The sequence below is a fragment of the Stegodyphus dumicola genome, chromosome 3 (assembly GCF_044657685.1).
Source record: "Stegodyphus dumicola isolate Sdum_Otavi_A_Nest chromosome 3, ASM4465768v1".
Lineage (NCBI taxonomy): Eukaryota > Metazoa > Arthropoda > Arachnida > Araneae > Eresidae > Stegodyphus > Stegodyphus dumicola.
In genome coordinates this window covers 226,313,191-226,334,130 of record NC_140770.1, presented here as the reverse complement: position 1 = coordinate 226,334,130, position 20,940 = coordinate 226,313,191, and the positions used below count along the sequence as shown (strand labels likewise).

Genomic DNA, 20,940 nt, shown 5'->3' with positions numbered 1-20,940 from the left:
CGGAGTATCTTGAAGTAGTAATATCAGTTTAGTAGTAGTGTCTTGAGTTCAAAGATTAGCTCGAGAGCGATCAACCGTGTCGGGAGCTGTACTTTAGTGTTTTTGCTATAAAGCTGTCTTCACCGTTACAACCTGATAGCCTGAAGGCTGTGTTGCTGATTGTTTCAGCGTCTCTGTCGTAATTTTTCGACGACTCTAACTTGTCTTTGGAGCTGTCCTGGGTAATACTAACGAATAAATTGTGTTTTCTTCATTAAGTATTGTCATGAATCACTCCAAACCCATTAACCTGTAGAATGTAACAATACATACATATAAACTACTTTTTTACAATAAAATGCTCTATTAAGTGTTCTTGGAAATACCTTTGTAATTTGAGAAACACGTGGGAATTAAGGGCAAAATTTTTCTCATTATATCATTTAGTTCTATCCAGGAAAACCTTGCTCGTTTGCTACCTTTGCTCGAAAAAGTGTTATTTGCAACTAATAAGTGAAAAAATATTTTTATTTGAAACCTTTTCTCTGTCTGTTTTACTACATACAGCAAGTATCTACTTACACTGAATCGTGCTGAATATGCAATTTAAAGAATTAATCGGTGTTTCTATAATATATACCTTAAGCTATTAAATTAATTTAGCTGAATGAGTATTACACGCTAACTGAATGGATGCTGCTGGAGTGGGCCGAATCGGCTGATAAAAAATAATAACTGCAAACTGGCAGTTCAGCGACAGAAGAAGTGAGGAGCATTCCTGCAGATGAAAGCCTAGGAAATGTTCAATGTCTTGTACAGTCAATCATAAGTTCATTTTCTTAAATATTATTTGAACACTTTCATTTTAGTTCTATCATATACTTTTATCTTAACATTATTATTTGCATTCAGTTCAATAAGGATTGGAATATATAAGACACTCAGTTTTCTTTCTTCCATATTTCATTTTACAGCTACATTCACTATGATTTTTATCAATCATACTAGTGGAAAACATTACAGTCACAACTATTTAAGAGTTGTTTATATTAATTATATTAAATACATTCTAACGCAAAGTAGTTGGTTGGCAGCTCAGATCAGCGTTATTACTTAGTCTAATTCATATTGCTACACAGAAATCTGCAGATTTTTGCATCCGTATTTTCAACACGTGTAGAAAGGAGTTCAAGAAGGTGTTTAAAATTCGGATTTCAAAGTTTGTATACGTAGCTGGATAAAACATTAGAGTGTAAATGGCGGAAAATGTTGTTTATGAAATGGGAGAAATGGTGTGTGGCTGGAAGAAGGAAAGCAGGACAAACAGAAAGACACAGGTCTATGAAGATTTAAAAATAACTAAAAGCGTCATGTCAAAAATTCGAAAATGATGTAAAGACATTAGTGAGGACTGCAGATAACTAGGTGAAAGTCGAAATTATGTCAGAAGAGAATCTCAGGACCGTTATTTAACACCGATTACTTCAATAAATAAACAACTCACGTAAACCCAGATCGCAAAGGAGTTCGCAGCAGCTACGGAAACTCAATTATCCAGATACACCTTGAACCTAAAGAGATCTTATAAAAGGACACCTACAGCAAAAACAGCAACAACAGCAAAAATACGAAAACACCCCATGTGAAAATATCAGGAACAATGAAACTCCATTAGCGCGACATGCAAGAACACAAAACCGCATAACTTGGGGCATTGCTAATTGCCAAGTGACTGTAGGAAGGTCACGGGCACAGAAGGGAAGAAACCACTCTGACCGGTACTTATATACACACGTAACAGTTCCGCGATTACGATTAAAATTTGTGATGCTGGCAAACTGCGTGATCTGAGAAGTTACTATTCTCACATATACTAAGGACTGGATAATTACTCGCAGAAGTAATCAAGCGGATTGAGTGGCCCGCATATTCCTCAGATTTAAATCTGACAGATCCTCAGATTTAAATCTGTCGGCATTAGGATGTCGACTTGCGCATCCCCCATCTAACATTCTCCGGAGTTTCAAGACTCTACTCAATGCGAATAGATTTTGTTACTGTAGGAACTCCTGGGAACTTCATATACACTGCTACATTTTAGACAGAATTGATCACACATCTTATTAATTTCTCCCTTGTATCAGTAAAATGTTGTAACAGATGACATATTATTAAGTATAGAACACTATAACATAAGTCATATACAATAGGTATACTACTAAACATCATCACTTTGTAACTGAACATTCACGTTAATGTATGTATTTAGTAAATGTGTGAAAATTCTCCACATTAGTAATATTCTCAGATTATTTAGTGCTATATGACATCAATACATGGTAAATTACATTCAAGAAACCAGTCAATCGATAAGTTGCGTTGTGTAAAAAATAACAATGTAAACCCAGTAATATAGAATATTGGTCCAGTGTAAAAGAATTAATTAAAATTAATTACAAAACAAGGTAAGTAAAATCAAACTAACATTTATTTGAAGGCATTGAAGGTTTACAGTTACAATTTGTTTAATGTGGGTGGTGGCGATCATCAAAGTTAACATTTTTGGCGTCATATCAAAATAAAATGCAACATGCCATATAAAGATTTAATATTCTAAAATTTATGGGAGAGGGCCCTCCGATACATGCATGCATTCTCATTTTTCATACTGCAGTTGTAGAATACCAAACCAGGAAGGAAAATCAGTAAAACAAAAGAACAAAATTAAGAGACTAATAGATAAATGCTGATGCAGAGGCGGCGGTCTGGAACTCCGCCACTCTACAATTCCCTTCAGGCAAACTCCTGGGCAGCTGGTCCCCCAACATTCTAAATTCGGCGAAAAATTATACCTTCAGTGGCGCAGGGGTTCTTCCAAGGTTCTGCTTTCTTCTCATACTCTGCAGCCATTCCATATTTCTCATCTTCGTATGGAATATTTTTTCGACTTCTAAAGACGTACTGTAACGATTACGCTCCGAAGTTTCGTGCTTTCGCTTTCCGTCTCAGCCTGTCGTCATCCACTGCGCAGCCACTTTAATAGCTGACGCGCTTTTTGAAAGCTTTGGCGAAGAAGGTGATCAGGAGGATGCCAAGCACGGCAACCCAAGCAGAGAATTCTTCACGGGAAGGGGTTTCCCGATTACCAGAAAGAGTTAACAAGCGCAGTTCAACCATTCGGCCTCCAAGGCCACTCCGCTGGGTCAACAACTCTCTGCAGATGGAAAAAAGGGCGGAACTAGCCTCGGCTCAAGACACAAATCCAACATTGCAATCTTCCTATCCAACGACTTTTCCCCTCTCGTAAACAACGCTTGAGCGAAGGAATTTCGGGGTGCAGTAATCCCCTGATAAGGGATTCTGAGAATGAATTCCAAGCCGACGGTTGGGATGAGAAAATTTTCAGAACCAGTAAATAGTTATTCAACACAAACGAATTTAGGACATTACAAATTAAACTGTTACATAACAATTAAATTCATTAAAAAATGTCAGCACAATATAAATTGTTTCTTCAGCAACAATTTAAGTATACACACCCATTATCCAGATTGAGTTTCAATTACTATTGATTTACCTTACCACCAGTCAGAAAATATGTATTAGATAACTTTAATAGAAAGAGGGGTAAAAATTAAGTTACCTTACGTTAAATTTTAAAAAAAATTAACACACCAAAAGTGCAGCAACAAAACTTTAAAAATAATTAAAGTAAACAACCTTAAGGATCAAAACAAAAGTACAAAAACTAAGTAAACTTAAGTCCCTAAACTCAAATTTAAAATTAAACAACATCAACATAAGATAACTTTTAAAGCAACCAGACCTAAATTTAAAGTTTACAAAAGTTACAGTTTAAACTTACAACCAACTTTAAACAATTAAAGCAAAAATTAATAACTTCAATTACTAATCAAAACTGAATTAAGTAAGCAAAACTTTAGCTTGAAAATAATAACAATTAATACATAACACAGACTTTTCACTTCCCATTTTATATCAAATTTTCTACGTTCTTATTTAAATTTATTTTTGGCAAAAATGGGCAATTCTGCATTTTAGAGATATGTTCAGACGTAATAAAACGCGTACCATCTTCTTAGCCTCAAAATCATTCCAGTTATATGAATTTTTGTAACTGTTTCTTTTAATATTGTTCACCTATTTAAGAAAGCCACTATCAAATTATTATTCATTTCAGAATAATATTCGCTTACTTGCACATATACAGAATTTCTTAATTCATAAAATCTGAAAGCACAGTTGATTTAAGGTAAGAATAAGCGACTCATTTATCCATTTGTAAATATCCTCCAAGATTTCCGATTTTTATTTTCACAACCATTTTGAGCAGATTTGAAAATGCAAATATTCATTTTACTCGATCTAGAGGCGAGAAACTCTTGCAATTTGTGTTTAATCGCCCATATTCAGAATATTCTTTTACTCTGATGTAAACATGGTATTCCTTCGTAATACGTATTTCTAAGAGATTTATTTCCCACACTAAGAAATTTTTGTTTCATAATTTTAGTTCTTAGTAAAATATACAGCTGAATCAGACTATAAATATGAAACACAATGGGCAATTTTTCCTCGAAACGTACTCCTCTCAGAGCTAGTTTGAACGGCAGTTTTCTATCTGTAACTTCGGGGAGGTGGGAAATAGCTTTCATTGTTGCGTTTCTCATATGTATTTGCAATATTTTACATGAAGGGGAAAAATGCGTTCGAAGGTGCGTTTCCCAAATAGATCATGTAATCAGAGAAATGTTTTACCTCACAGCACCAGTGTGAACGATAAAAGTTTTGTACTTGGTAGCTGAGTTAAGATCTCGAGTAAAGATAGCATAGCTGTATATTCCTGGAAACAAATTTCTCGAAAAAGTTTCTTTTGACAGCGAGTTGAAAACAGCTTTATAGGATGTGACTGCAGAATTAGAATAGAATTGAATAATTGTATATATTTAAAGTAAAATATTAAAACAAAATTCAAAAATATAAGCTGATGATAAGCTGGACAAAACCATTGACATGGAATGGTTTAACCTTACTCATTTTTTCTCGAATGTTGTTCACGATGGTAAACATCGTTATAGCTATATAAAGGAAAATGAAATCTAAAATAACAATGGAATTGGGAGATGAAGTTGACTAAAACGCACATGAAGACTATATGTGCCGACAACATTTTATTCTTTTTCTGGCAGTAAAACGATCTACAGACTGCTGTTGCTACACATATTCAAGATAAAGTTTCTTTTTTGGCTTCTCGTGATGCAAAACACGAACGTGAGCCTTACATTTAGCCCCGCTCAAAATGAAATTTAGACAGCCAGAATGCTAGGATTCATTTTAATTTGAAGAGTCTTCCTCCGAGCTCTCATCTTCTTCGTTGAGTGTCGTTTCTTGCTTGAAGTAAGGATGAAGATGTTGCATGTTTGGCTTTCAAAAACATTTTCTGTGGTGTAATAGACTTGATCTCTTAGCATACGGCCCCGACTAGACGAAAATAGCAAAATGGTCCTTTAAATTTTGGACAGAATTTGTGTTCTCCTCGTTTCAGGGTGTCGTTTAATACGAGATCTCCTATCTTAAACGAATGGGATCTGCGATGGAAAACAAATATGCGTTTGTCGCCAGATGTGTTTGATACACATCATTTGCATCTTCAAGCCCTGGCCAAAAATATCCCTGATCAAATTGATCTTCGCGTAGCTTGTCATCTATGAAGCTAAAATGTGCAGCTCGTGAGGATGGCGTGTCTCATATCCATGAAGCAAATAAAATGAGAACAGATGTGCCAGACATACCACATTGGCGAAAGGTTATCGATAAAACTTTTTGGCACGGAAACCGCATTTTCGCAGGCATAGACTTAAAGTTCGAAATGTAAGCAAAATTGAGAAGGCGGAGCTTAGTGACGTCATCAATATGTGAAACTTATGACGTCACAATCTATTCTTAAATTTCGTATTACGTGTAATTTAGTGTTTTCTATTCAAAATAACAATAATTTGTTGTACTGTAACTTAATATTAAATAATTCCTTATTTTAAATTTATGTTTCTAATAATTAATGTTTGGTTTTACTGAAAGTAAATATAATAAATTGTTTATTTTAAATTACCATGATATAATAATTCAGTTACACCTTTCTTTGCGCATATTAATATCCCATACTTCAATAATTGGCATCTAATGTCTTTATAATAAAAACCATTAATTTTGAATAATACGCAATCTTTTAAAAAGAAAATGTAATAATAAAAAGTGTGACATAAAATTAAATATTAAACACTGTATTCAAATAACAATGCAAAAATTACCTATCGTATGCAAGTTTTTAAAAATTACTTATAGGCTGCAAGCACAATTTTCGTGACTCATCGATTTCAGATGTAAAGAAAAAAAAATAAGAATTTCTTATTGAAATACTTGTTATAAAATATATCTACTTTGTTCTGTTTATCAGCATATTCTTTGTTTCAATAAAGTAGGAAGAATTCCCAATCGGTCACTTAAAATACAAAAAATACGTATTTGAATGACAAGAAAAAGACAGACTACTGCTTCATTTTCTTTATTCTCTGAAAAGGCTAAGATTGCATTTAGTCCTGATCATGGAAATACCATTGTAATCTAAGATCTATTGTTAGGCATTCAGAATGTTGAATAATGAATCGATAAGTGTTTTCCTTATGCTTGAAAACAGAAGAAATGCTTTAAGTGAATATTTTTTTATTGCTCAGAAAAACGTTATTCTGCTTGCTGCTTCATGGTCGTAAAATTTTCTCAGAGTTCCTTAAATGCTTACAATGGAGCTATCTATATTCGTGATACTTTTGCTTATACTGTCTTTTTTATCTTAAATATTTCATTAAAATAATTGCTTACAATATCTTAATTTACGATTCTTTTATATCAATATATCCATCTCTAATAAATAGCCAACAGGGTAAAAGTTTACAATTGGGTGCCCCTTATTTTTTGGCGATTCTTTTCCGACGCCAAGATCGGCGCCAGGAAGGCACAATTTCAAGATGGCCGCTACACAAAACCAAAATAAGAAGTCAAAGAATTGCACAAACTCTCTATCCATGTACACATCGATCTGTTTTCACTCAAATAAAATCAGAAAGCTAAAACAAAGTTAAAACTATCATGGTAACCAGAAGTGAGGTTTCATCGCCAAAATTTAAAAAAATAAATGTCGCTAATCGAAGGAGAACCCAATTCTACACTATAACCGATAAAAGATTTTTCTCTACAGTAAAAAAATCCGTTTGCATTTTTCAGGCGGATTTAATCATAAAACTACTGACGTTAATAATTATTTTAATTCCTTTATACTCCCAGATCATCAGGAGACAAATCGAAAATTTATTCTAAAGTCTTCTTTTTGTACTATTGCTGATACACATTGCACGGAATCAAAGCAGACCGTATATATTAAGTGAAAATAAAGTGAAGGAATAGCCCTGTTGTGGTTTTCCTATAAAAATCGAATAAAATTATTAACAGAGTGTTTTTAGTTAAATGAAACAATAGCACTAACAGTTCTTTTGTATAGATATTATGAAATCTGTAGCATAGGAAAAAACGTCATAGACTCTATTTTAAAACAAAATCATTATGCAAAAAGCTAGGCATTAACATAGATAATTTTATAAAAAGCTTTAGCTCACTTTATGCGTAAATTAACACTTCTTTTTAATTAATTGTACACTTCTATATTAGTATTACTATATTTATATCTATTCTACACTGGGCAAACGCTATAGATCAATTTAATACAAATTTTAGGTTATTTATCTTACTTGCGAACGTAAATGAGTTCTCACGATATAAAGTAAATCATCATTTGTTATGTCATCATGAAAAATGTTCGTGCCGAACATGATTAAAAACTGTCATTAGCGTTTCTAGGCGTAATAGACCATCATTTTGGTAAGCTGTATCTGCGTTGTTCTAAGGTAATTGGTAAGCTGTATCTACATTGACACAAATAAGAGCATCAAATGCTTCCACTTTGTTTCCTTTCTGTGTGTAAGTACTTCAGTACGATTTCTGGATAAACTTGCCCAGAAGTAACTATGGAAGCTATTACGTTGAGCTGAAATCAGTAATGACGCTTAACAGCCAAGAAGTTCCGATATTCTCCGATATTAAATGCTACTGAAATCAGCATTTTTCCGCGACCTAATATGGTATTGCATAACCTTTTACAAATTTAAGTCATCTTCCTATAATTTTATATTACTTTGTGTTTAAAAAAGTATATAACTTTTTTAAAATAATAATATTTAAAAAATACTTCTGAATTATTTTTATATCGAAGGTAATTATTGAATTTTTACTGTAAAAATTAACTTCGTGTGTAATATCTATTACGTTTTTGAATATTTAAAATTCAAAACTGAAAGTTTTTAATGAAACTTGAATTTAAACAGAAGACACCACTTGGTACGTCAAATTACCGCCTTTTGAGGGTAGTAAAATAGCGTAAATTTGAATTTACAAATTAAAATTATCGTCAACCGAGACAACACTGGCCTAACTAAGCGGGCTGAATTTTAATAGCATGATTTAAAGTCGGCTAGTGATTACCTAGCTCTGGAAAGTTGGCGTTGGCAAAGCAACGGTAGGAAATAAAGCAAGTGTTGTTGCCAAAAGTTTTGTATATATACTATTCAAAACCTTCACTGTAAATATTCTTTAATCTTATTTGCATTTTGATTAGTGCTAACAGAAAAGAGAAGCAATAGTAGAGATCCAAATCATAGAAATCGATTAATTAACATAAAATACCTTTTAGTGGGAGCTACCTAAAATTATTGTAACTTTATTATTACTAATTAATTTATAATCAATATACCTGCAGTTCTAAATGCGCAAAATGCTTATAAACAATAAATGAAATAAAATCGCTTGAATTTATAATAAATATGTAAGGTTTCAAAAATTTTAAACTATGTTAGAATGTGTTATCCGTCATTTTATATTTATCTTCGCTCTTAAAAAATTTAAACTTTTCGTCATAGATGAGAGTAAATTCAAAAGTAAGCTGTAAAAACGAACGAAATCATGAATAATCATAATAGTCGTAATCATCTTAATAATGGATAACATAAGGGTAAAATAGGCAAATTTATTGCCCCACATAAAAAAAGTCCCTTGGACATATCAAAAAGAAAAATGCATAGATGCGAGGACGAACAATCGAGCTGTCAGAAAAGGACAGTTGAAAAATGACACGAATTCTGTGTTAGAAACGTAAAAGTATAAAATACAAATGAGAGGTAATTTAAAACAGTCAAGTTGATCAAATTTCAAGCAGAAGAGTTCATCGCGAACTCAGACAGAGAGTCCTAACATATTTCAAAAGGAAAGATATTCTATATTTATTATATTTAAGTGAAACCTTCGTTCATTTCCTTCTCCCAATAAAAATAGATTATTTAAGGAAATATGTGACAGAAGTATTTCATCCTGAATGCGATGGAAAATAATAGTAAATTATGCGGAAGTTCCTATAATATTTTTTTGCCTCTGAAATAAATTTTTTAACTTTAAAATTTTCTTTTCTGCACTTTTTTGTCCAATTAATTTTTCTTAGAACTAAGTGACTTTAGAAAAAATTTGAGTAATTAACAAATTCTATTTCACCAGAAATCCATCATGTACTAAATCATTGCATGTGTTTGCTCTTTCAAAGCATGTGCAAACATCGCACTGCTCATCAGCATGCTCATAAGACATGTGCATTGCACATCAAGCATGCTCTGAATCTTCGCACCTCTTTGCATAAGAGATTAATACATCAACAGTCGCAGTAGTTATTGAAGACAAGCAAAGGCCTAAAGAATGTACTGCATGACCTGTGTCCACACTATCAGTGATAAGAAAACTTGTTAAAAAATAATCGTGTGAAGATATTCGAATTAATCTCTAATATTACAACTTGAGTTCGAGCGAAGTGTTACATTTCAATGAAATTATTGCTAATTCGAAACAAAGAATTAAAATGTTCTGAAGATAATATGAAAAGTTGTTTCTGTTCTGAAAAGAGAAACAGCTTTGAAGTTTTGTTTAAAGGCTATCTAGAGAAAGAGTTTATTAGCTCAGTTTTAAGATTTTTGTTTGCAGCTGTTGTTGTTGTGACTTAATTTACTTGCCTGGCGCTAACATTAGAACAAGCCCATGAACTTCTTCTTGGCAAGGAGAGAAATTCCAGAAAGAATTAAGCATGATTTAATTGGCAATAATAAATGAAAGCGTTATCTTTGTTGTTGCGAAACTAAGTTTCTCTAGATTGGCAACAAATCCACTAGTCTCCTGTTTCAAACGTAAACATCAATGGCCGCCATTAAAAAAAGGCTTAGCGGCACTTAGACAACTTTAAAATTGTTGATAATTCTAAAAATATTTCACACAGATTTACTAAAGGCATAAAAACCTTAACCGGAGGATAAAAACAACATAATACAATCATTTTTAAAGCAAAAAAATGTACAATTTACAAACATATAAGAGTAAAGAAACTGAGATCACTGAGCCGGGTAACAGAGTGGATATATATATAAATATATTTATATACGTTTGGTGCGGCCGATTGCAACCAAAATACGAGGTGCACATCTACATGTTATAGCAGTCCTATATACAAAATTTCAACGTTCAGAGGCTACTCGTTTTTGAGTTATGCGAGATACGTACGTACGCACGTACGTACATACGTTCGTACAGACGCCACGAAAAATTATCTTCAGAATTAATTTTAAAGCAGTTTTATAATTCTTTTGAAGGAAAAGAGTATTTTATTCTGTCCTTACGTACAGATATCACGCAAAAACATCGTTAAATTGCATTCAATAGCGGTCAAAATGGATATTTTCGTTGAAATATGCTGCCTGAAACTTTTCGCGTTTACAATACTTCCTTTTTACTTCGTACAAGGAAGTAAAAAAGAAAGGGAAATAGGTTGCTATAAATTAAGAAGTTCGCCAAATTGAAAAGTGAATTATTCTTGATACAAACAAAAAAAAATGGGCCAAGATAAATTTTTAAATGTCTCAATAAATTTCGCACCAAATTACAAAATTTAATATTTAGGCATAATTTGAGTCGTAAAATCGAAATATGGAAAAAACATTGCATGGTATTTCAGAAAACCTTCGATTTTGCGTCAAAATACCTATGTTGGAACAATGGTATATATAAATCTAATATATATCCTAAGTCGCGCTTTCGAGACATGGAAAACGAAATTTGCATTTCACCAATCGGCCTAGTAGAACGGGAGATATAGAAGTGGCTTTTTTCGCAGTGTACATATGTTCCTCGCAATGTGCGAAAACAATGGCACTTAGAGCCACCAAATGTTGAACACATACACTCGGCATATTACGCTAACTCATTAAAACTTATTATGTATTTTCTGGTTTTATGATAACCAGCTAGACTAATAATAAGTCTAGTCTGTTATAAAACTTTTAAATGTTGCTGATTATGAAGCAAATTCTTACCCCTCTTTTAAAAAAGAATGATAAAAAATATTAATTTGGGATTTTCTGTAATTTTGGCTCAGATATTGCACCGTTATGACTTTTGTCCAGTAGAGAAGTTTCTTTCCTTCATAATGTGGCTTAGAACCATTTCACCTGCACCTGGAAGAGTTTCGAAGCATTTCACGTGAACATAACGTCATATATACTAGTTATTTTTTATTATTATAAGACTTTATTTCAAAATTATTAAGCTTGATTTATTCTTTGGTGAAATATCTGTGAATTCGTCTTCCGATATGTTATGTAATTAATTTTAAAAAAGGGATGAGGAAATCTTTTTTTCTTTTACTTCGTCCACCATAATTTCACTTAAACATACATATTCATTTAAATTAAAAAAAAAAAAAAAAAAAAAAAAAAGGATTTTCCAGTTAACAATCTTCTTGCGTTAAGACTGTTGATTTCAAAAGCTTGCTGCTATGTAATTTTGGAACTATATGCTGACCACATTGTGTATATTTTTACTTCCAAAAAAAGCATAGTATAGACTTAACAGTCTATTTTACCGTCTTAGCAGTCTATTTTACCGTCTCCTTAATTTTTAGACTTCGGCAATCAACTTGACAACAAGTTAAAATAAAGTTACCTGTAGACAAATAAAAAAAAGATGTGTACAGCACATGACTTCCCTGTACGGAATATTAAAAATATTAAATTATACGCATTTTTTTCACACATTAAACAAAAAAATCTTCTGTGTACACCACATGACTTCCTTGTACGGAATATTAAATTATATGCATTTTTTCTTGCATTTCATTTAAACTTATTGGATTGAATTAAATTTATTTCGTCGATAGTGCATAAACCACAACAGAATGAATGCACTCTTTAAAATTCACTATATTTGTTGACCATAGCGACACTCTGGCTCAGATTCACTTAACAGCGTTATATTTCATTCATTTTTCAACTAAGAATGCACAAAAGATATATCATCTTAAAAATTATCTAATCTTTGCCACATGATATATTAAAATACTATAATAAATCTAAAACGATGTATAAAAGAAATTAAGCAAACAACAACAACAAAAGAAACAGTTTTTCACAGGCGATTCAATACTTCTTATTCAATTAATTCAGTTTTCACTTCGCGACAAGGCAAAAATACATAACTCAAAATATCTGTATTGAAAATTATGAAGTATATCTTAAACACTTATTTCCTCGAAAAAATTCCAGAATGGATTAAGCATGATTTAATTCGCAGTAATAAAAGAAGGCGTTATCTTTGTTATTGCAAAGCTTACTTTATCTAGATTGGCAGCAAATCTACTATTATACTATTCCAAATGTAAGCAAAGATTGCCACAATTGCAAAAATAATTAGGCTTAGCGGCACTTAAACAACTTTTAAATTGTTAATAATTCTAAACGTATTGCATGCAGATTTACTAAAGGTATAAAACCCTTAACCGGAAGATAACAACAACATAATTCAATCATTTTTAAAGCAAAAATTGCACAATTTACAAACATATAAGAGTAAAGAAACTGAGATTACTGAGCCGAGTAAGAGAATGGATATCTATATATATACATATATTTATATACTTTTGGTGGAGACGGATTGCAACTAAAATACGAGGTGCACATCTACATGTTATAACAATGCTATATACAAAATTTGTACGTTTTGATTCCACTCGTTTTTGAGTTATGCAAGATTCGTACGTACGCACAGACGCCACGAAAATTTTTCTTCAGAATTCATTTTAAATTAGTTTTATAATTTTGGGGGGAAAAGAGTTCTTTATTCTGTTCTTACGTATGGATGTCACGCAAAAATATCGTTAAATTACATTTGATTTCGGTCAAAATGGATATTTTCGTTGAAATATGATGCCTGAAGTTTTTCGCGATTACAATACTTTCTTTTTACTTCGGATAAGGAAGTAAAAAAGTATATTTAGAATAGTGACGGCAATTTGCATTTAATAAAAGTAAATAATATAGTGTAACGTTAAAGCGTAAAGAATTTTATTCTAATTATTTTTAAGGAACAAATTGCAAGGTTTCGTAAGGAAAATTGTTGAGATCATTTTCTTGTTGAGATTGTTGAGATCTTTCAAACTTGTTGAAATCATTTTCTTGATCCAAGGCTATCGAGAGAAAAGAATTCCCAAACTTGGGCAAAGCCCGACAGAAAATTTGTCTTTGGTAATAATATGTTTTGTTTATTTTTTGTTTCACTTCCAAGAATTCGGCAGTTACTTTAAATCCAAAGAGTTCTTTCTAAATGTCTACTACACTTCTTCCCAAATCAGTTTAAGGTTCATGAAAGTTTTTTTTTTTTTAATGCCCAGGTGCTTTATTTAATAGCCTTGCGCCACTGCTGCAAGTAGTAGAAAGTTGTGAACATTTATTGAAGTTGGTAGGAAGTTGCGAACAAGGGCCGGAAGTTGTGAACATTTCATTATGGTAGCACTTAATAGGTGGCCACCGTTGCCTCCTATGAAGGGGCGGATAGTTACAAACATGCCTTCTCCGAGGGGGAATTTGAGCCCGTGACCATTGCTACGGTAGTCAGAGTCACTAACCACTAAACCGGCTGGACGGTAAGTTCATGAAAGTGCAGTCTGCAGTTTTATTGAAAAATTAAGATCGCACGTTCGACAATACTTCTTAATTATTGTAAATGATCTTCTGAATTAGTGGAAAATCTGAAATTGAATTACTGAAAATAGCTACAAAGGCCTTTTTTCTCATTTAAAAAGAGGGTAATGTTAAAACAAATTTAACTGGCATCTCAGTGTGAATAGTTTAGGTTATTGGAAAACGGTAAAGCACTTGAAGAATATCTGGCTAAGGGAAGGAATGCCTTCTTGGAAGATCCTCTAAGCTTAACTGTTTCGCATTCAACGTTACACATGGGTAAAACCACGAAAATCGATCATGTAGCCAGCCCGCTCTTCTTCAATTGAATCTAGGTCGAAATTCCAGTATTCAGCGGTCTTAATCTTTCAGCCACTTTTGGAAGCAGAGAAAATACAATTCTAACTGCATGTGGTGATGCAGCGCTGTTTTAGAAATTTAACTACATTTTAAAATTTAGTTCGCTGTTGGCGACCAAATTCGTCAGAATGTTCACCTTCGGCGATAAAATATTCCATGTTTGCAATTTTTTCTTCCTATTTTCAAAAGAATATTAGCAGTTAATTCTTTTACTATTACATATTTCTTGATTAGTGCACTCGTATATATTTTTTAAGAAAAATTGTGAGTTCATGATTGGCTGGCATTCCTTATTAAAAAGATAGCATACATGTGTTTGGGCTTAATTGAAATAGTCGAATTCAGTCGTCTTGCTAATCTCATTTTTTTTTCTTGGTGTAATTTTAAATTTTTATTTGGAGAGAAAACAAAAATTTAGCCTAACCAAACAAAAATTTAGCTTTTCGTATCACAAGTTAACATGATTTTTGCGACTTGGTTCGGTCGTTCTCAGAACTCAACATACTCTCGAGACTCTCCACGCTACAAGCGATGAGCTTTACTATAGTCTCAACGATGCACACTTTCGATGCACCAGCTCGACACGACAGTTGACTGACGATAAAACTCAATAGACTACGAGACACTTGATAGACTTGCGATCGACTGCTACTCCGCGTACAGGCAGGGTTTATATAGCTTTTGGGCTTCCTTCCAGAACATTCTGGGTCAAACCGATTAGAATTCGTTCTAGAAGGTTCTCCATCCGTCTATGGCATATCGCCAAATGGGCAATTTCTCGCCGAATCTGGCTACCCTGTCTCTCCTTGTCATTTTATGGATATCCTAATCTCGCCTTGCTGGGAAGCTATCTTACTGCGCCTGGGCATTTCAGCTCATAACAAAAAATAATATAAATTTGTGTTAAGAATTTTATTAACTACGACACGTAGCATACTCTTCTAGTGCCATTTTACAGTAAATATATCTTATTAAGTTAACAACGAAATTAAGGTCGGAAAAAATTATTATAGAAGTAGTAATTAGATTTTAAGATAGCATAAAAAATTTTATTTTATGTTCTTTTGACATAACTTTCAAAATAGGAATTTTCAACATTTCAGATTTATTAATCAAAGGAAAACAAATTAAACGACATTTCAGAAAGAATCCCATTGCTGTGCGACATAACAACATAGATTTCATTGCTATGCGCCCACCAGCGGTCGAGCGGTAAAGTCGCTGAACACAGGTAGTTCGTTCCGTAGTTCGAATCCTGCAAACGGGCTGGCTGCATGGGCGTTTTCGTGGTTTTCTCCATGCGTAACGTGTATACGAGCCAGTTTCCCTTGGAAAGTCCTCGACGAAGGCATCCCTTCCTTTAGGCAGATAGCCCTAGTGTGCTTTGCCGTAATCTCAATAAACCAAACCAAACCATCATTGCTATGCGAAGAGTTTATCTTCTTTTTCAAATTTTGAATTTTTATCATAGTTATTTCATGAACTTTTTTAATACTTATTATTTCATAATGAAATAGCTTTCTTTCTTTTTTTTCCCCTCCCGTGCAAAAAATGGGTATATTGCTAGTTAGTTATAAACTTCTGTAATTTCTCATTTAAGACTCTTCACCAAATTTGTTTTATTATTTTATTAATAACTAAATCAAATGTAATTTACTAAAGGCACACAAAAATATTTTGGTACGTTATTTTTTTTTTTTCTTTTTTTTTTTTTTTTTTCTTTATTACATTCGTTACAAGTTCGTGCGGATTTGGAGTGAATAACGACGACACTTGATGAAGTATCGAAACATACTTTATTTAGCCAATATTTAATCAGGATAGCTCCGAAGTCACGTTTTACAGTCGTCGAAGATCTACTATACACTCGCGGGAACAATCAGCGACACAGCTGGAACGGTGGAGACAGCTTCAGTGAGTGAGTGCACCGCTATGATATGATGGCTTCTGACCACGGACATGAACCAAACGGAATTAGATACCATCACGGCGGGGAAGACTCCAAAGTAACAAGGTTGAATATTACATATTAATAACAGTTTTTACATATTGATAACTGCAGGCACTAAGCGTTATTTGCTTTAAGTTCTGAACATTTGAAACATAATACTATTCACGGATGTTTCTGCTTAGGCAGTGTCTTGAGATTTTCTCTGTTTTATCAAGGGCTACTCTGTTTTTGAATGTGTTAGACGTCCACATTGCCCAGGAACAGTCCGCTGGTTTCTTCAAGTGCCAGATTCTTGTATGTACACAATGGAAGTAATAATGGTCCGTGTCGCCTTCCTCTCCGCATTCGCAGAAAGGAGTATCTCTAAGTCTAAATCTGTTCAGGTATACTGGGAATAGTCCATAACCTGTCAAGAACTGTGTTAGGCTAGCACAGTGGGTCTTTATTGCTATGTTAACTTTTGGCAGTAAGCTAAATGTCCATCTACTTTGCAAATTTTGTCGCAGACTTGTCAAAGTTGTTTGCTTAATATGAGACCAAGGAAGTTTAGTTCGTCTTTCTAATATATCCGTGCAGTTGATTGCCTGCTTGGCCAGAAGGTCAGCGGCATCATTGCCTTGAGTCCCTGTGTGAGCGGGAACCCATTTAAAAGTGGGTGTTTACCAAATAGGCATTGTCAGAAACTGTTTCTAAATTCGGTATACCAAAGGACTCCGGCTGTTTTGACTTTCGATAGCCGCCAGACTTGATGCCGAATCACTGAGTATGGAGAATTTCCCCTGTTCACATGTGTTCGCATATCTAATTGCAGCACTGATAGCTAGAAGCTCTGCTTGGTATACCGAGTTGTTCAAGTCTAGTTTCCTTTTCCACTCGAATGTTACAACACCATTTTCCAGTCTACAGAAGGCGCTGCCCGTTCCGTTCTCAGTCTTGGAGCCATCTGGGAAAAGGTTATTACTGTTCCTCTGAATTGGTTGGTCGCTTATGCTGATACCGTCGGAGAGATTAAAAGCTGCTGGATGAAAGTTATTGCAGTTGTTTTGCTCCTCGTAGTCCGAGTGGTGATAACTATGACCCCAGAGTGTTGAAGTTTGACCCAGCCTGGTAACCCTTACGATAGCTGCCTCCCTTTCTACTATCAAATCCAGGGAAGGAATTCTTTCCAGTTGTTGTAAGGCTAGTGTTGACGTGGTACGGTAGGCCCTGCATACTTGAAGTATCTTCTGTCTCTGAATAGAGAGCAAGGATCTTCTCATATGAGAGGTAAGCTTCAGTGCAAAGCACCAAAGTACAGCTCCCGACTCTGCTTGGTCGTTCTCGGAACCCCACGTACTCTCGAGACTCTCCATGCTACTACTCGCGATGCACTCGACGACACACAGGGCACAGCTCCCGACTCTTGTGTTCAGTCGTTCCCGGAGCTCAACTCACCCTCTCGACGATGCAATTACCGCGATACACTAAGAGACTCTTTCGATGCACTCGACGATCCACTCGGCACTCGCTGCTCGGCTGTCAACTCGATCGACACCGCACGAACTGACTAACTATCACGTACTGACTCTCCGCGTACCAGCAGGGTTTATATAGTTTTTGGCTTGTGTTCGAGAACGTTCTGGGCTAAACCGGTAAGAATTCGTTTCAGAAGGTTCTCCATCCGTCCATGGCATATCACCAATTTTGTCACCAAATGTCCCCAAATGGGCGGTTTTTCGCCAAATGTGGCAATACTGCCTTCCCTTTCCATTTTATGGCAACCCTAAACTGCTTTGCGAAGAAGCTATATTACCGCGCCTGGACATTTCGTAACAATTTATTTGGGAAATTTTCGATAAATTTTGCTTTTAAGCATGTGTAGAATTTTTAATGCGGCTATTTAATTTTCTATCATGTATTTTTTGCTTTGTAACACATGCTTTTAAAGGAATGTGTTTTATATCAAACGTAACGTGTTATATTTATTTAGCCCAGAAGGGCTGTTAGTCTCAAAACGACATTTTGCATCGAAACACTTTAAATAATCCGAATCGCTTTTCAAATTGTTGCCACTAAATATTATCGCCCTGTATTATACTTAAAGAAACTAAATAATGACGAATCTACATAAATGTATATAAGTTTCTCACATTGTAAAAAAACAACCACGCTAGAGTCATCACATTTTGAATAAAGTAGTCTTCCAGCCGGACATGGGCCCCTCGAAGCAGGAATTTGGAATTTGTTTTATTTTCTGTTTATTATTTTATAAACCTGTAACGAGTTTTTGATTAAAATCTCAAGAATTTCAAAGCAAGTAGTACCAACACTGTAGAGTGTAAAACATTTTCATCTCCAGCGCGCGAAGAAATGTTTTATATCCTACAGTGTCTATCGGAAATTCTATGCTGTTTAATATATGCTGTTTTAAGTATTTTTATGCTGTTTTTAAGTATGCTGTTTTTAAGTATGCTGTTTTTAAGTATTTTTAGCACAATGTAGCGTTAGTCCAAATGTTCTCCAAACGTGTATGTGTCTGCAAATGAAAACACCTGTTTAGGTGTAATATAAAAATCTGTGTTATTGTTTTTTTTTTTTTTTAATTTTATTTTAGAAGATAATTCAACATAATCACATTTTTCTTTCAGTCTAGAGTATTCATATATTTTTAACTAATTAAATGGTTCCGCAACTTACTTCTGTCAATCTCATATTCTCACTGCATTCTGTGTATGTTATATCTACGCAATCTATAAAATCTTCTTCCACCGCTATGCTCGTTTACAAAAGAAAAAAAATTCTCATTCGAAAAAACTATTAATTCAGTAAGCAACTTAAGGTAAAATTTGAATTGTGGGATGATGAGATTAGCCAATTGCCCTCGAAATCCGTATGAAAAATTTATCCTAATCTGATTAATGAAATTAAAATACCACTTTTAAAACTATTAAAGATCAAAAATATAATTTATGTCCCTTTTCATCTTCTCAAAATCTGTCTAAATGTCGTTTTAGACAGCTTACTTTGTTTTTAATCTTATATTGTAGACATTATATTTCGCAATATTCTAACAATCTTTTGCGCCGAATGCAGCTAGTTACCATTATGTATAATTCCATTATACTTATCTGTATAGAATTGCTATTTTTTTCACTCCGGCAATCATCTAAGATCTTGAATTCTTGATATTTTCTATTTTCCTTTTTCAGACGACGACTTGTCTTGTAATGTATGCGACCGGAGCTTCAGCTCGACGCGCCAGTTAGCCCAGCATCAGCAGAAGAAGCGACACTTTGGGTGTTCGGTTTGCAATTCTTGTTTTCCGAGCCTCCATGCCTTGGAGCACCACAAAGAGTCCCTGGACCACTGGTCCGAAGATGACGGAAACACCTACGAGAGCGATTCCTGCTGTGATGACAGCGACGACAACGATGCCCCCGTTCGTTCATTAGGGGCTGCTTCATCCGTCGCCGCCAGCGACGACGACAATGCCAAGAAGCCTGAAGAGATGGAAAGGCTGTTGTAGATGCTTCTGCATATCTAGATTGGCGGTTTAAATGGCTGATTAAGGAATTGTTGGGTTGAAAGAGGCTGCTGGACACATTACTGTTAATAACGGCTCTATATAAACAATATTTATTTATTCTGATTTCCTGATGGACAAATTACGTATCGTTCTATAAAGTATAAAAAAAAAATGCCTGGTATTTCTAAAGGAGGCGAGTTAGGTATTTACATTCCAAAATTTAACAATGATTTTAACTGTAAATATATATCTATAACGAAATATATTTCACTAACTTAGAAGCAAGATATATTTTTTCCGGAAGTCGCTGACTACTTGCTTTTGAATCTTTTTTTAAGATGGTATTAGAAGGTAATAATTTTACCACAAAATTCATTATAAGAATTTAACAGTTATTTTTATTTTCCTATAAAGTATAGTAATTACCCTTTCAGGTATCTTATTTTATGTTTTCTAGAATCATCAGTCAAATTTAAACAAATTACCAATAAAAATAATGAGATATTGGTGTTTAATTCTCATATAATTATTTCTTTATAAATGCATAAATCTTGTGATTTCGTCAACAGAAAACTTAACAGTCCAGAAATGTATATTGTTCGACATTTTATAAGCACCTAAGCTAAAATATTTGTTCGTTTTCTAACTTAAAACGTCTTTATCATTTGCCTTAAAAAGAAAAGCATTTACTAGTTAGAAATATTAATATTAAATCATTTTTATGCTAATGACTTCGTTAATAGATACGAATTACATTAACTAATCATATGCCCTTTCTACAACTGATTATAATAATTAATTATGTAAAAAAGTATATTTTTTAATTACAGTTAAATTCCACGTAACTTGCTCAAAAACATAATTTTTAAACATATGCACTGAACGATTTAATAATCAGTATTATTTTTAAGCTCTGAGAAGTAGTATCAATATTATATTTGACCTCTGTGTTTTTTCAATTTATTTAATAATAAAAT

At 33.7% G+C, this 20,940-nt stretch overlaps 1 protein-coding gene across 1 annotated transcript in view; it reads left to right on the top strand.

Annotated features, from left to right (window-relative positions):
• Positions 1-20,642, top strand: part of LOC146998280 (uncharacterized) — a 451,108-nt gene extending 430,466 nt beyond the window's left edge. The window contains exon 3 of the mRNA XM_085813874.1: positions 19,647-20,642. Coding sequence (XP_085670000.1) covers positions 19,647-19,963 — 317 coding nt within the window. The 3' untranslated portion in view covers positions 19,964-20,642. The remainder of the gene's footprint in view (positions 1-19,646) is intronic.
• Positions 20,643-20,940: the final 298 nt, after the last annotated feature.